Raw genomic sequence first — 13,740 nt, 5'->3', positions numbered from 1 at the left:
CAGGAAATTCGAGGACCCCTGTAAATCATGGTAGGTATTTCTTTCCTTACCACTATTACCAGAACTGAACCTGACATTAAAAGGTGTTTTTGTTATCCAATGCTGAAAATGTTTCTCGGTGTGATTGGTTTGCCACACCTACTTAGAAAAGTACAATCATTTGCTAAGGTTTACATGCTGATCTGGGTGTCCAAGACTTAAAAAGGGGTGGTGGTGGGGAAGCTTCCATTAAAAGGATTTTAGAATACTCACATCACTCGCCAAGATTGCATTCTGCAAAGCCAACACTGTGTTTTTGTCATCTGTTACCGATAGCTTGCATCCTCTATAGTACTCTCGGTCATATTTGTAATCATACTACAAAGAAACAGGAGAATAAAAAGTGTCAGAAGTGCAGCCTGTGGCACCTTGCTATGTCAGGAAATAAAATGGGTGCATGTGGTTTTAGTTTCCTTACATCACTCTGTTGCAAAGATGATTTGGCAGCTTGGATGAAGTCTGGTCTGTCCACAGTCCAGTGCCAGTGAGCCTTGGCAGCTTCATATTTCTTCTTGTAATCCAGCTGTTCAAAGAGAAATAGATAAACAATGTAAACATAGACTCAAGCCATTCTTGTAAAAGGGTCACCATAAAACAAGAGTGAAAAGGATATTTTTGATTCCCAAAAATAAATACGTAACTAAATGTTTGGTGGTGCAGATGCAAACTTCTATGTCTAGGAATTCTGACACTCCCCATAAAGTTTCACTTTCCCTTAGCCATTTTGTTGGCCATCCAAAGTTGAGCAGTTGATAAATCTCCTATTTTTACCAGTAGGCTGGGAGCGCAACCCCCCCCCCACTACAATATGAGTGGGCTATGTTTGCCATGGCTTGCAGACTGTACAAGGCTGCAGACAAACAGGTCTGCCACTTTCTACTTTTCCATCCATATCTGCCTTTTTCTCGCTCTTCTACAGAATTTTAGCTCTGCTTGTGCTGCTGTGGAACAAGCATGGGAAAAGGCATAGCCTTAAAAGGAAAAAGACAAAAGATTAAACAGGTAGTGGGTTTTATGTTTGGAACGACCACATTTTTTTAGCTGTCAGGAATACAGCATGTTAAAAAGGATGGTTTGTTCGTACATGGCTCTTTCAGGAAGTTGGAACCTGGGGATTTGCACCACCTACAATTTGTACTCTGCCCAAAGGGATGGGGGTGGACATTTCTCTATCCCACACATATCTAAAGTTGGCATGAGATGCACTGCCTCATCCGATCTGGCTAGGAGTTTCCGTAAGCGTATGGAAATTAGGCACCGAAAGAGGCCTCAACTGAGTGGGACCTGGGAGCCCTACTCCCTCAGTTTCCTTTGTAAGGCTTAGTCACCGGCAACAATAGCACTGGACTCACATTGCTGTTTACTTTGTAGGCCTGCTTGGCAGCTTTGATATGAACGGAATCCGGTACAACGTTGCAGTGAGACTTATTCTGTTGATAGACTTCTTTGTATTTCAGCTGTCGAAAGAACAAGAAGGTTAACGTTGCACATCTCTTTACACGGCTAAACAGAAATCACCCCAGGGAAAATTGTGTTAATCTGCCCTGGTAGGTCCAAGGAGGCACTGAATTTAGCGAACATCTGAGCAGTGGAGCCCCATTTGCCCTAAGAGAACAACCTTCGCTGCATTAAGGATCCTCCTCCACTGGCAGCCCCCAGCCCCACCTCCCACACTGTTCCAGAAGGCTCCCCACAGCCCACCAGAATTGCATGAGGGTTGTGTTGGGAGCTGCAGGAGAGAAGCAGGGATTTGGCAAATGTCACTTCCGATTTTCTGCCAAATGGGAGAGCCTGCTCCTGCTGGTGGAAACAAAGTCTAGTACCAACCCATAATACGTAAGCCTATGGGCATTTCTCTTAATCCCCATAAAAAGGTAAGCAATCTGAGTGGTACATAATGTGTAAATATGAGAAAATTCATTAATAAATTCATTCATTCATTCTCTAACCATGAATCTATTGTTTCAACAAGTATTGGCTTACAGCAAATAACTATACTTATAAACACTGCTATGAAATGTGAGCTACCTTGAAAATAAAGAATTATATTTAAATAGTCTAAGGCTTAGCTTTTATAGTGACGCAAACAAAATCTAATATGCCTCATCTTACAGACTAATGAGCAAAAAATGAATTTGGAACTTTGCTAGACACAGTTTATATAGAACGATTGGTCTCACCTGAAGTGTAGATTTGCCAGTAGGGATGCTGGAGCCAATGAGCTGAGTCATGTCCTATCCCATTGGCTCCAGCGTCCTGCGAGGTAAATGATAATGTTTACTTACATCGCTTACTCTGTCCTTGACCTTCCGTACGTGGAGTAACATGGGAGTATCATGGATTGTGGTATATCCCTTTGGTTTGGCCTTGTTATATTCCAGTTTGTAGAGGATCTGGCAGCAAGAAAGGGCCAAGTTAAGTACAAGCGGTCATTAGAAATAGCATTTTAATTTCTTTTTAAAAAATACCCAAAGTGAACAAATACGGATACAACAATATGTATTGTTGTAGTTTACCGTAGACTATCTGAAGGAACTGGAGAAGGCCTGCTCCATCCTCTTTCCCATTCACTCCCATGGGTTTTCCACTGATGTGCTGAACAGGACTGGATTGGAGGATATATCTCCCCAGTCAGAACCTTACCCACCCAGCGCACTGTCCCAGCCTCCAGGCTGGTCCTGCTTGTGGATTTCACAGCTGGTTGGCCAGGATGCTGGACTGTGATGGGCCTTTTGACCCGATCCAGCGGGCTTCTTCTTACGTTCTTCTATCCTTAACCCACCCTCCATTGGCAGGAGGAAGCACACAGTTCCTCCCCATCTCCTAGTGAGCTGTCTCCTACTTGTAAACATGGGGACAGGATGTCCAAATGCTGCCCAGGTACACACAGTCTTGCTCAGGTGAAAAACTGCATGCTTGATTGCTGCACTAAAGTAGGAAATCAGCTAGGCAGTTTTCACCTCCACGATCTGAGCACTCTCTACACAGGCAGCATTGGGATGTTCTGCTTCGGCAGGTGGAACTGGTAGAGAGGGGGATGATGTGCTAAGTGTTTAGGGTCATAATCATGGCTATTGGGCTTGGACTGCAACCCTTCCAACCACTGCCACTTATCTTATCTGGACCTGCTTTTTACTCAAAAGTCTGCATGAGCGCATCCTCCTGGTAAGCTTTCCACTTTCCTAACATATGCTTTGAAGAGTAGGAAGAGCAATGGAGAAAGCATTGTTTCTTACACTAAGTATGTAACCTCTCACATGTGGGTGTGCTACTTGTGCCCAGCCAGTGGCTTCCTATCTACAATGGAGAGAAGGCAGAGGGTCAGGGCAGATTGTGGATGGAAACATGGGTCAGGTGGTGTAGGAGGATACTGGCTAGTATAAGGAAGACGCCAGGCTCAATCCCTCCATAGGTAAAGGTAAAGGGACCCCTGACCATTAGGTCCAGTCGTGGCCGACTCTGGGGTTGCGGCGCTCATCTCGTTTTATTGGCTGAGGGAGCTGGTGTACTGCTTCCAGGTCATGTGGCCAGCATGACTAAGCCACTTCTGGCAAACCAGAGCAGCGCACGGAAACGCTGTTTACCTTCCCACCGGAGCGGTACCTGTTTATCTACTTGCACTTTGACGTGCTTTTGAACTGCTAGGTTGGCAGGAGCAGGGACTGAGCAACGGGAGCTCACCCCATCGCGGGGATTCAAACCGCCAACCTTCTGATCGACAAGTCCTAGGCTCTGTGGTTTAACCCACAGCGCCACCTGCGTCCCTCCCCCCCTCCATAGGTAATTGACCAATTTTGGGGTTAGTCACTGTTTCTCAGCCTAACCTACCTTACAGGGTTGTTGGGATAAATTAGACAAAGCCAATTTCGCCACTCTGTGCAACTTGGAAGAAGAGTTGGATGGGTGTGGAGCTGTCCCATCTACCCCCAGCCACACAATGCATCCGTCTTCCATAACACGGTGCATCCCAGATGTTGTCAGACTGCAACTCCCATTGACCTCAGCCAGCATGGCCAATAGTGAGAGATGATGGGAGCTGTAGTCCAGCAGCTTCTGGAGACCAGGCTGGGGGAGACTGCACTAAGCAGTTGGTGGTTGCTGAAGTTCCCAAACTCACTCATTTGCCTGAGCATTTTTAGGCAGACAGTCCTTACTGCTGTTTCCCTCAGATTCGCAGTTCCTAACACCAGCCCTGACCCCAAACTGGCAAGCTGTGTTTCTCTTACTGTCCTCTTCCTCTCCCATCCCATCAGTCCGAAGAAAAACCCTGGCTATCCCCATTGTTGTCACACAAAGATTAGTCCTCAAAGACACCATACTGTTCCTCCCCCCTCCCCCCCATTGGCCATGACAATTTCCACACTTACATCACTGATTTGCTTGTTGACTTTCGTCGTCCTCAGGTGTTCAGGAGTATCCACAATCGATGTAAACTTGTCCTTCTGCTTTTCATACAGCTGTTTGTATTTGTACTGTGGAATTTTTTTTTAAAAAAAAGCAGCAGTGAATGGTGGGGAATGACAGCAAATCAACAACAACACCCCACCACAAATGCACATTTTAAGAAGAGTCCTAGCCTTAGCTTGCCTGTTCCAGCAGCTGTCATAGAAGTCAACCGAAACTGTGTACGTGGGGGGAGCCAAGCCCACACGATGGAAATGCCGGAGTTAAGCTTGCTTTTGGTTACGCTGACTTCTAAACAGGTCAAGTGTGGGGCAGTGGCTGGAGCACTAGATTTGGACATGGGAGCTTGTATCTAAACACCCTTCAGCTATGTGGTTCCAGGGTTGGCCTTTGGCAAGTCATCATCTTTAACTTATCCCACGGACTTGATGCGAGGATAAAAATGGGATAATCCTTTGCATCATCCTTCCCTGGGCCGGAAGCAAACACAACCAATAAAGGAACTAAACTAGCAGGGTTTGCCGCTAGTGGATAAAACCCCAAACTCTACAATCGCACTAAGAAATCAAAGGAGCCACTTAGCTGAATAAGAAGAGTGGGTGAGTAAGCATTTAAAAAATGGGTTTAAGAAGCGTTCCCCCCCCCTCAGTCAAGCCCACAAAGTCTACTGCAGGGGTAGGCAAACTAAGGCCCGGGGGCCAGATCCGGCCCAATAGCCTTCTAAATCCAGCCCGTTGATGGTCCAGGAGTCAGCGTGTTTTTACATGAGTAGAATGTGTCCTTTTATTTAAAACGTATCTCTGGGTTGTTTGTGGGGCCTGCCTGGTGTTTTTACATGAGTAGAATGTGTGCTTTTATTTCAAATGCATCTCTGGGTTATTTGTGGGGCATAGGAATTTGTTCATTATTTTTTCCAAAGTATACTCCAGCCCCCCACATGGTCTGAGGGGTGGTGGACCAGCCCATGGCTGGAAAAGGTTGCTGACCCCTGGTCTACTGAGATGAATGAGGTTCTACCAGTTTATGACTGTGGATGGCGGCTCTGGTAAAGTTTACTAGTCTCTTTATACAACAGTAAGATAGCTTTGGCTAGTCTCCTCATACAACAGTAAGATAGCTTTGGTTAACCATGCACCCAATCGACATTTAAATTGTAGCATAGGGGTGGGGAGGCTTTGCAATGTAAAACTGTTACTGGTGATTATGCCGATGACTTAAAAATTTATGACGTAATGCAATGAAATGTATTCATGGTAGAATGGAGAAGTGGGCGTTTCTCTGCAGAACATTCTGTGCAGCTGAAAATCTTGGTCTAGCTTATAGAAAAATTGGGAAGCCTTAGCAGTTGTCTAAAAACGATGCAAAAAACCCCGCTTTTTAAAATGTTGCTTCATTTTCACTGCATGCAAATACAGAGCATGCAAGACAACACATAGCATGCGTAAAAGAGGGGGAAGAAATGCATGGACAAGGAATCGCAACACATACAAAATAATGGCAAGAATGCTCTAAGCAGGGCTTGGTGATCAGTACCACAAGTAAGAAGACATTTGTATAGGTTGGATACAGAGAACCCAGTCTGTGTTATAGTTAATCCGGTGTATTTTGCTTGAAGGCGGCTGGCACTCCAAACCTAACCATATCTCCATGCAAATAAATTCCATTGATTCAATGCAAGTTACTTTTAAGTAAATGTGCTTAAGAACACAGCCTGGCACCCTGATCTTTCCTTTTGCTTGGAAGATCAAGAGGGTTCTCTGGCTGCAGATCAAGAGGGTTCTCCTGCCCAACAGAATTTTACCATTTTATGTCCAAATACTTGCATCTTAATTTGATTGTGAATCCCAACCTCTAGAGTTTGAGTGCTATCTAATGCACCTGGTACTGGAGCTTTTCATGGATCCACATGGTAACTTACGTCCAATTTTGTAACAAGAAGCCTACAATCCTATGCACACTTACCTGGCTCTCCTGAATTGTGTTGTACAATGCTGTCAGCATATCTGGTCGCAGAATTTCATTACATCCATGTTGCAGGAACAACTTGGCACTAGCCTTATATTTTTTCTGTGCATGCAAACAGCAATGAAGCACAAAAAGGACTTATGAAGACAAAGAACTACAAAAAAGCTCTAGATCCCAGAACAATGAGATTTAGGCCTTTGGGATATTTGTGTATTCTCAGAACTGCACCAATGCACAGCATTCACCAGGGGCAACAGAATCAACAGACACAGAACTGAATTTTAAAAATGGAAAAAACGAGAGTATTACGGTGCCATCATTATGCAATAATCTGGTTTCCACGCCATTTTCCTTGTAGCACATTTTTGCCTTTGAGCTAAATGGCGCAGAGTTCATTCGTTTCTAGGTTATCTTTGCAACTCGACTGACATTTGGTGGAGTGACTTTGACAGTACATTGGTGCATAGTTTATGAGATCACAAAGTATGAATAGGCTCACTCAAAAAGCTGCTATGCTGTTTTGGGTGGCAAAGTACAGATAGGCTCACTCAAAAAGCTGTTGTGCTGTTTTGAGTGGCAAAGTATAGATAGTTCCAGATACAAACAGAGGGGAAACCTTTGTCAATATCATAGGCAAAACCTATGACATCTTTGACTGCAGGCATTTCAGGCAGGTAAAGAAGTGGTCATCCAAGAGTGACAATAGCCAGATTCAGGGTGTTCTGGCCAGCTCTGTCACAGTACCTGACTGCTTAGTTCGCCTCCCAATTTGGCCAGCAAGGTTCTAGGGTCATCCACCACAAGGGAATACTTATCCTTCTTCTTCTCATAATCAGATTTGTACAATTTCTGTTCACATCGAACAGTAGCAAAGTGAAAAAGTGGAGGCACAAAGATACATTGAGATCAATGCAAAAACCCATTAAACAAATCCACCCACTTAAAGAGTAACACCATAAAAAGGAGAACGGATATAGGCAATAGAAAACACAGAGCTATAATAGATTTTACAGAGCAATACTGTGCAAGTATTACTGAAACGTAAAACTTGCTGGTGGATCTTACTCCTAAGTAATCACGTAAAGGGTTGGAGCCTGAAATGTACAACACTAAAAGCCCTTTAAATTCTGCACTGCCATCCTCCATTTAGTTATAGTTATAGTTATAGTTATAACTCTATGCATTTATCACTTGCATAAATTTAGTATAAAATATATGCACATGCTATACTATAGTTCTGCATATAGTCTAGATTGGGACCTAGCTACTATTTATCATTCTTTATGTCTAAAGTCAATGGATAGAACAAACACCATTAGATGTACTGTTGGATAAGTGTTAAATGGTTCTTGTCCTTGTATTTTAAAAAAACAATAAGAAAGAAAGAAAGAAAGAAAGAAAGAAAGAAAGAAAGAAAGAAAGAAAGAAAGAAAGGGTACTATGTGTAAAGACCACAATCTAGGTAAAAGGTAAAGGTAAAGGACCCCTGGACAGTTAAGTCCAGTCAAAGGTGACTATGGGGTTGTGGCGCTCATCTCACTTTCAGGCTGAGAAAGCCAGCGTTTTTCCACAGACAGCTTTCTGGGTCATGTGGCCAGCATGACTTTACCACTTCTGGCACAACAGGACACCGTGATGGAAACCAGAGGCTTTACTTAGAAATATATCCCATTTAATGGAATTTGCAGTCCTAGATTCTCTTTCTTATTTTGTCTAACAAATTTAAATGGAATTGCAATTTAGAAGCCTATAGTTCTACTTACCTCATTCACCAGCTGAGTAGCATACTTAAAATGCCTATTAATTGGACTGTCAGCAACATACTTGAACTTGGACTTTATCTTCTCAAATGACTCCTTGTATTTACACTAGAGGGACATAAAAGACATTTTTTCTAAAAACAACAACAACCAACTAATCACTATATGGGTGTGATAAAAACACAAAAAGCATACATTAAAAAAATCAATCAGGTGTAAAGGCGTGAAAGAAACATTGCAATTACTTCATGTAATTATCATGTCAGTAAGTGTGATATTTACTGATTTGTTGCTGTAACTACATCTGTTTATCTGACAGCACTGTATGGCACTGCAAAACTGGAATATGATACAGTCTTCCAGAAACCTGCTAAAGCTCATTATGTTGATAATTACATAAATATCGCAATCCCATGCAGATTTGCTTAGAACTAATATTCAGTGGAGATCACTCCTAGGTAAGAGAGCATAGGATTGCAGCAGAGAACAGTTCAGACTTAGTAGAGGATAGACTCAAGCACCAAGGAAATGACACCATCCCTTATTTATAAAAGGACATGCTGATGTGTAAATAGCACCTCCAAAAATAGAAGGCACAGTGGGTTTTTCACAGTGCTTTTTTTTGTTTTTAAAACGAGCTGCTAGCAATCATATCTTGTTATGCATATACTTTGTTTAAAGTAATGTGTGATCTTGCACTGTTGCCCTTTGTTTCCGTGGAGCCTCAGTAGATATTCCCAGATAGCTGGGCACTTTATATGTTATCATACCAATGATCTTTCACCTTTGCAGTTATTGGGCAGTTCAGTCAAGCTGTGCATGCTTAGGTTGGCTGTGGAGAGTTAAAACCAATGACAAATCTTGTTTGTTCTGAGCAGAGAACTGCTTTATAAACATGGTCAACAAAAGAGGTTTAAAGACTGTCTCAAGGCAAATCTAAAAAAAGTAGTATAAACACTGACAACTGGGAAACACTGGCCTGCGAGCGCTCCAGCTGGAGAACAGCCTTTGCCAAAGGTGTTGTGGGCTTTGAAGACACTTGAACTCAGGATGCAAGGGAGAAACGTGCTAAGAGGAAGGCATGCTTGGCAAATCCACACCATGATCAACTACCACCCGGGAACCAATGTTCCCACTGTGGAAGGACGTGTGGGTCCAGAATTGGCCTCCACAGTCACTTACGGACTCATTGTTAAAACTGTGTTTATGAAAGACAATCTTACACGGCTATGAGTGATCGCCAAAGAAAGAAGAATAAACATGGTCTCAAACTTCTTGTCTGTATATGCGTGCATCCATCCCTACATGCAGTGCCTCACCTCAAATAAATATAAAATCGAGTGCAGAGCAAGTTGGGGAATAGACAGAGAGAAATCACCCTCTTTAAGCTACCAGGCAATATAGAACCACACATACCGGACTGTACAGCGTCTTATTCTTTTCTGCAAGAAGAAGATCAGGAGTATCCCATGCATAACAGCCAATGCCTCTGAGCCACGTTAAATCTTCCTTATATTTAAACTGTAAAAGCAAAATGACAAGAGCAAGGTTTACCACAACATGAGACAATTACAGGAGAGCACAAAAAATTGTTATTTATATCTCAAAGCCAGCAGAAAAATCTCAGGCATGGGATCATGTGGATACTTGGGATCGTAATGATCTAAGTATACAAACTTGGAAGTAAGAACAATGGCTGTCACTAGAATAAAGTTCAAGGTAAATATGCTTAAGGGTTGAGTTGACAAAATGACAACTTCAATCCACATAGTCCTATTAGGCTCAATCTGACTTTTTGCTGCTCTGATGGAACAAGATGAAATCGCAAGTATGTGCTGTTTCTAATTGATTGCAAATGTGGGCATTTCTGTCAATAGCAATAGATTTGACTGAATTAACTTCCCTACAAATTAAATTGGGGGAGGTGGTGATAGTACACAGGGCCGTGTTTATTGTTGTTGTTTCAACCCTTATGGCCATTGGTATCAATGGGTATTCTCAGCTAGATAAATGTAGGGCTAGATCAGTTTTTAAATATTTGCATTATGGAGAGCAATGGCCTTGAAAAGCTGTAACAACAACATAAAGACCCCCCCCCCCAAAAAAAAAGAAAACCAAGAAAGACCATGAGGCTTTCATGCTTGCTTGCTTCTTTCTGCAGCAGCTGCTCACACCTCCCATTGAAAAAGAAAAGCTACCTCTAAGAGTTAGTGGCTGAATATGGACAAGGGAGGCAGCAGAACTTCTCTTTGTGCAAGTGAAATATGCCTTCTGCTTGAGCAAAGGGGCTCTTTAGATTCCCACCCAATCCTCCTTTCAACATATCTGCTGTTAAACAAGGAAAACTAAATTGCTGTTAGCTGCTCCTCATTATGTGGCTTAGATATTCTTGATAGCAGTGAAGTTTAAATTCAGAATTCAGTTTAACGATCCAGGGGAGCCTGTCTCCAAAAGGCAGAAAACTATTAATCATTTTTTCAATGCATTTTGCTCCCCTCAAGTAACGCATTGCAGCCTATTATTTTGGAAGTCTGTCAGCATGCAATACCCAAGTGTCAAAGTTGATCCACACTCACATCACTGACTGCATCGGTGACGGCACGGTGGTGGAAATGGTCTGGTCGATCTGGGATAGATCTCCAAATTCCTAATTGACTCATGTAGTTTTCTTTGTATTTCACCTACAAAAAAAAGCATTTGATTTTTAAAATAAGCAACGCACTAATCGCCCGATATTACAGAGTTGACATCAGTGATGGTACTCAGAGAAGTACATGGGTACTCAGAGAAGCAACTCCCATTGTGTTATTTATCTGTTAAACTTCTATCCTGCCCTTCTCCTGAAGGAGCTTCAAGGAGGCAATGGGACTTGCTTTCTAACATTCAGTGGAACTTGCTTCCCAATAAGTGGATTTAGAATGTCCTGGCACAGCTACGCTGCTTTATAGAGACAACAGAGCTTAGTGCATGTAGGAATTTCTGGCCAGTCCATGTAACACATGGGGAAACAGTCAGAAGAGGTGGAAGTATGACAGAAGCTCAGGTGGAGAATGGGGCCAGAGAACAATGCATAAGGGAAACAAATGCTATAAAACATAAAAAGAGGCAGGGTGGGCCAGACTTAGCTGAGGCTTTGTGTTAGGAGGACCAGGTGTCAAGTAGACTATAAGGCCTGATAGGACAGGGGTTGGACCTGAGGTCACCCCTGCTTTCTCTCTGAAAGGAATCACATCCACCAGAGGCATGACCAGGGGTACTTACATTATATAGGAAAGGGGGAGGTAAAGGAGTCTGAAGTAGTGGGGAGAGAGAATAACCAGTGCCCCATAGTATATATAAATAGTCGTGACCGACTCTGGGGTTGCGGTGCTCATCTCGCTTTATTGGCCGAGGGAGCCAGCATACAGCTTCCGAGTCATGTGGCCAGCATGACTAAGCCGCTTCTGGCGAACCAGAGCAGCGCACAGAAAAGCTGTTTACCTTCCCGCCGGAGCGGTACCTATTTATCTACTTGCACTTTTGACGTGCTTTTGAATTGCTAGGTTGGCAGGAGCAGGGACCGAGCAATGGGAGCTCACCACGCCGCAGGGATTCAAACCGCCGACCTTCTGATCGGCAAGCCCTAGGCTCTGGTTTAACCCACAGCGCCACCCGCGTCCCTACTCAGGAATATGCATATATATATCCAATATACATACTTTGCTGATATCATCAGTGACCTTGCGGTGATACACAATATCCAAGGCATCTTTCACTGTGTGGTATTTACCCTTGGCTTTCTCAAATGTTTCTTTGTAGCGCAGCTGATAAAAACAAAATAAAACAAAAAAGTATGAAGGCATCAGTTTTAAAATGTAGCAAACATTATTTTCACATTTTCCTCAGAGGTTGTAATAGACAGGTAGAAAAAGCAGACCATCAAGTCCGCTTTATGCATGTTATAAACAGCCAAGCAATCCTAGCTTACTCCATGGTGCTCCTTGTAAATGTACCGTATTTTTCGCTCTATAAGACGCACCGGACCACAAGACGCAGCTAGTTTTTGGAGGAGGAAAACAAGAAAAAAATAAATCTGAATCTCAGAAGCCAGAACAGGAAGAGGGATCGCTGCAAAGTGAAAGCAGCAATCCCTCTTGCTGTTCTGGCTTCTGGGATAGCTGCACAGCTTGCATTCACTCCATAAGACGCACACACATTTCCCCTTACTTTTTAGGAGGGAAAAAGTGAGTCTTATAGAGCAAAAAATACGGTAAATCCTACTCCTCATTTAAGTATAGCTTTCATTTATTTAACTTTCTATTATAACCCGAGTTTTGCATATTCTCCTGTCTATTTCAATACAAGAGTCCAGATCAAGAAACCATATTATCTAACTCCCCCCCTCCTCAATTTCTTCATTCTTCTTCTGCTGCCAACCCAATTATACTCAAAAGTATCCATGTGGACAGAAAGGGTTGCGTCCAACTGAAACATGGTCAGAGCAGACCCACTGGAACATGACTAAAGTCCATTGGTTTTAGTGAGTCTACTCTGAGTATGTTTTAGCTGGATAAAACCCAAGAAGCCAGATTCAACTAGCCTAGTGCAAGGACTCCCACCAGTTCAATGGGGCGTTCCCCCTCCCCTTGCATGCCCCCCACCTTTCCTAAATCTGCCTTGGAACATCGAGAGAACCCACAGCCTAGTGCCCAGGAGGAGGAGAGGAGAGACTGAACAAATTAGTATGATGTTGATCTTTACCCCAACAATCTTGTGTCAAAACAGATTTATATAATTTTTTAATGCATTATTTGTATTATGTTAGTATGTAAGATTTCACAGGCAATGAGAAATAGACTCCATATGAATGTCAGACCAAAGAAACTTGATCTTATGTGCAGTTGGCTCACTCCTCTGTGCCACTGCTTCTCAGGAAGAACTCCGTCACAATTGTTATAGAACTATGAATAGTTGTATAATGGCTGCTGACTCTTTTGATCCTTTTCCATATTAAAAAATATGCACCATGAGTATATAGGCCATACAGAGCTAGAGAATAATCCATATAAGTAAATGATCTGGAAGAATTCTCACTGGTTTCAGGTTCAGTTCACAGACCTTGCCTGAACATTACTCTACATTCATATCTAGACCACATAAAAAACCCCAAACCATTCCATTTTCATCGGATACTTACATCACTGGCATTCAAGTAGGCCTTCTTAGCTCTAATCAGGATTGGTGTGTCAGCGACAGTTACATACTTGTGCTTCAGTTTCTCATATTGGGATTTGTATTTATTCTAAATTAAGCAGGGGGAAATGGAAGAAAAAAATAAGTACACCAAGGTGCTCACGCGATACAGCATTAACTGCATGCAAGTGGGCACTTAAAGAGACACTCGGATGTATGAGTTAACTAAAATAAATTTATTCATCATGCCAACGATTTGTTTTTCCTTCCAATAAAGTCAGCTAGAGGCCTGCGGCTGGTATATTCACTGGCAAATTGCAAAGCATACCACCCTAATCTGCAGACAATCTCCCTGCCATTTCCATGTGTGCCCTTCCCGCCTCTGTGATGCTTGCCTAAA

The 13,740-nt window shown here is 42.8% G+C and overlaps 1 protein-coding gene across 50 annotated transcripts in view; it reads right to left on the bottom strand.

Annotated features, from left to right (window-relative positions):
• The window catches only part of NEB (nebulin), a 152,892-nt gene that overhangs the window by 35,920 nt on the left and 103,232 nt on the right, over window positions 1-13,740 (bottom strand). For 35 of the 50 annotated variants that reach the window (XM_083403736.1, XM_083403769.1, XM_083403780.1 and 32 more), the window contains 11 exons: window positions 13,345-13,449; window positions 11,867-11,971; window positions 10,745-10,849; window positions 9,585-9,689; window positions 8,172-8,276; window positions 7,153-7,257; window positions 4,407-4,511; window positions 2,325-2,432; window positions 1,392-1,496; window positions 458-562; window positions 253-357 (listed from right to left, as the gene is read on the bottom strand). In XM_083403736.1, coding sequence (XP_083259862.1) covers window positions 253-357; window positions 458-562; window positions 1,392-1,496; window positions 2,325-2,432; window positions 4,407-4,511; window positions 7,153-7,257; window positions 8,172-8,276; window positions 9,585-9,689; window positions 10,745-10,849; window positions 11,867-11,971; window positions 13,345-13,449 — 1,158 coding nt within the window. Of the gene's footprint in view, window positions 1-252; window positions 358-457; window positions 563-1,391; window positions 1,497-2,324; window positions 2,433-4,406; window positions 4,512-6,405; window positions 6,511-7,152; window positions 7,258-8,171; window positions 8,277-9,584; window positions 9,690-10,744; window positions 10,850-11,866; window positions 11,972-13,344; window positions 13,450-13,740 lie in introns of all 50 variants that reach the window. The other 15 variants (XM_083403747.1, XM_083403751.1, XM_083403756.1 and 12 more) reach the window with 1 other exon arrangement.

The sequence above is a fragment of the Podarcis tiliguerta genome (genome assembly GCF_965153285.1).
Source record: "Podarcis tiliguerta genome assembly, chromosome: 1".
In the NCBI taxonomy this organism is placed as follows: Eukaryota; Metazoa; Chordata; class Lepidosauria; order Squamata; family Lacertidae; genus Podarcis; species Podarcis tiliguerta.
The sequence above is the reverse complement of the archived record's forward strand: the minus strand, read 5'-3'. Positions and strand labels throughout refer to the sequence as shown.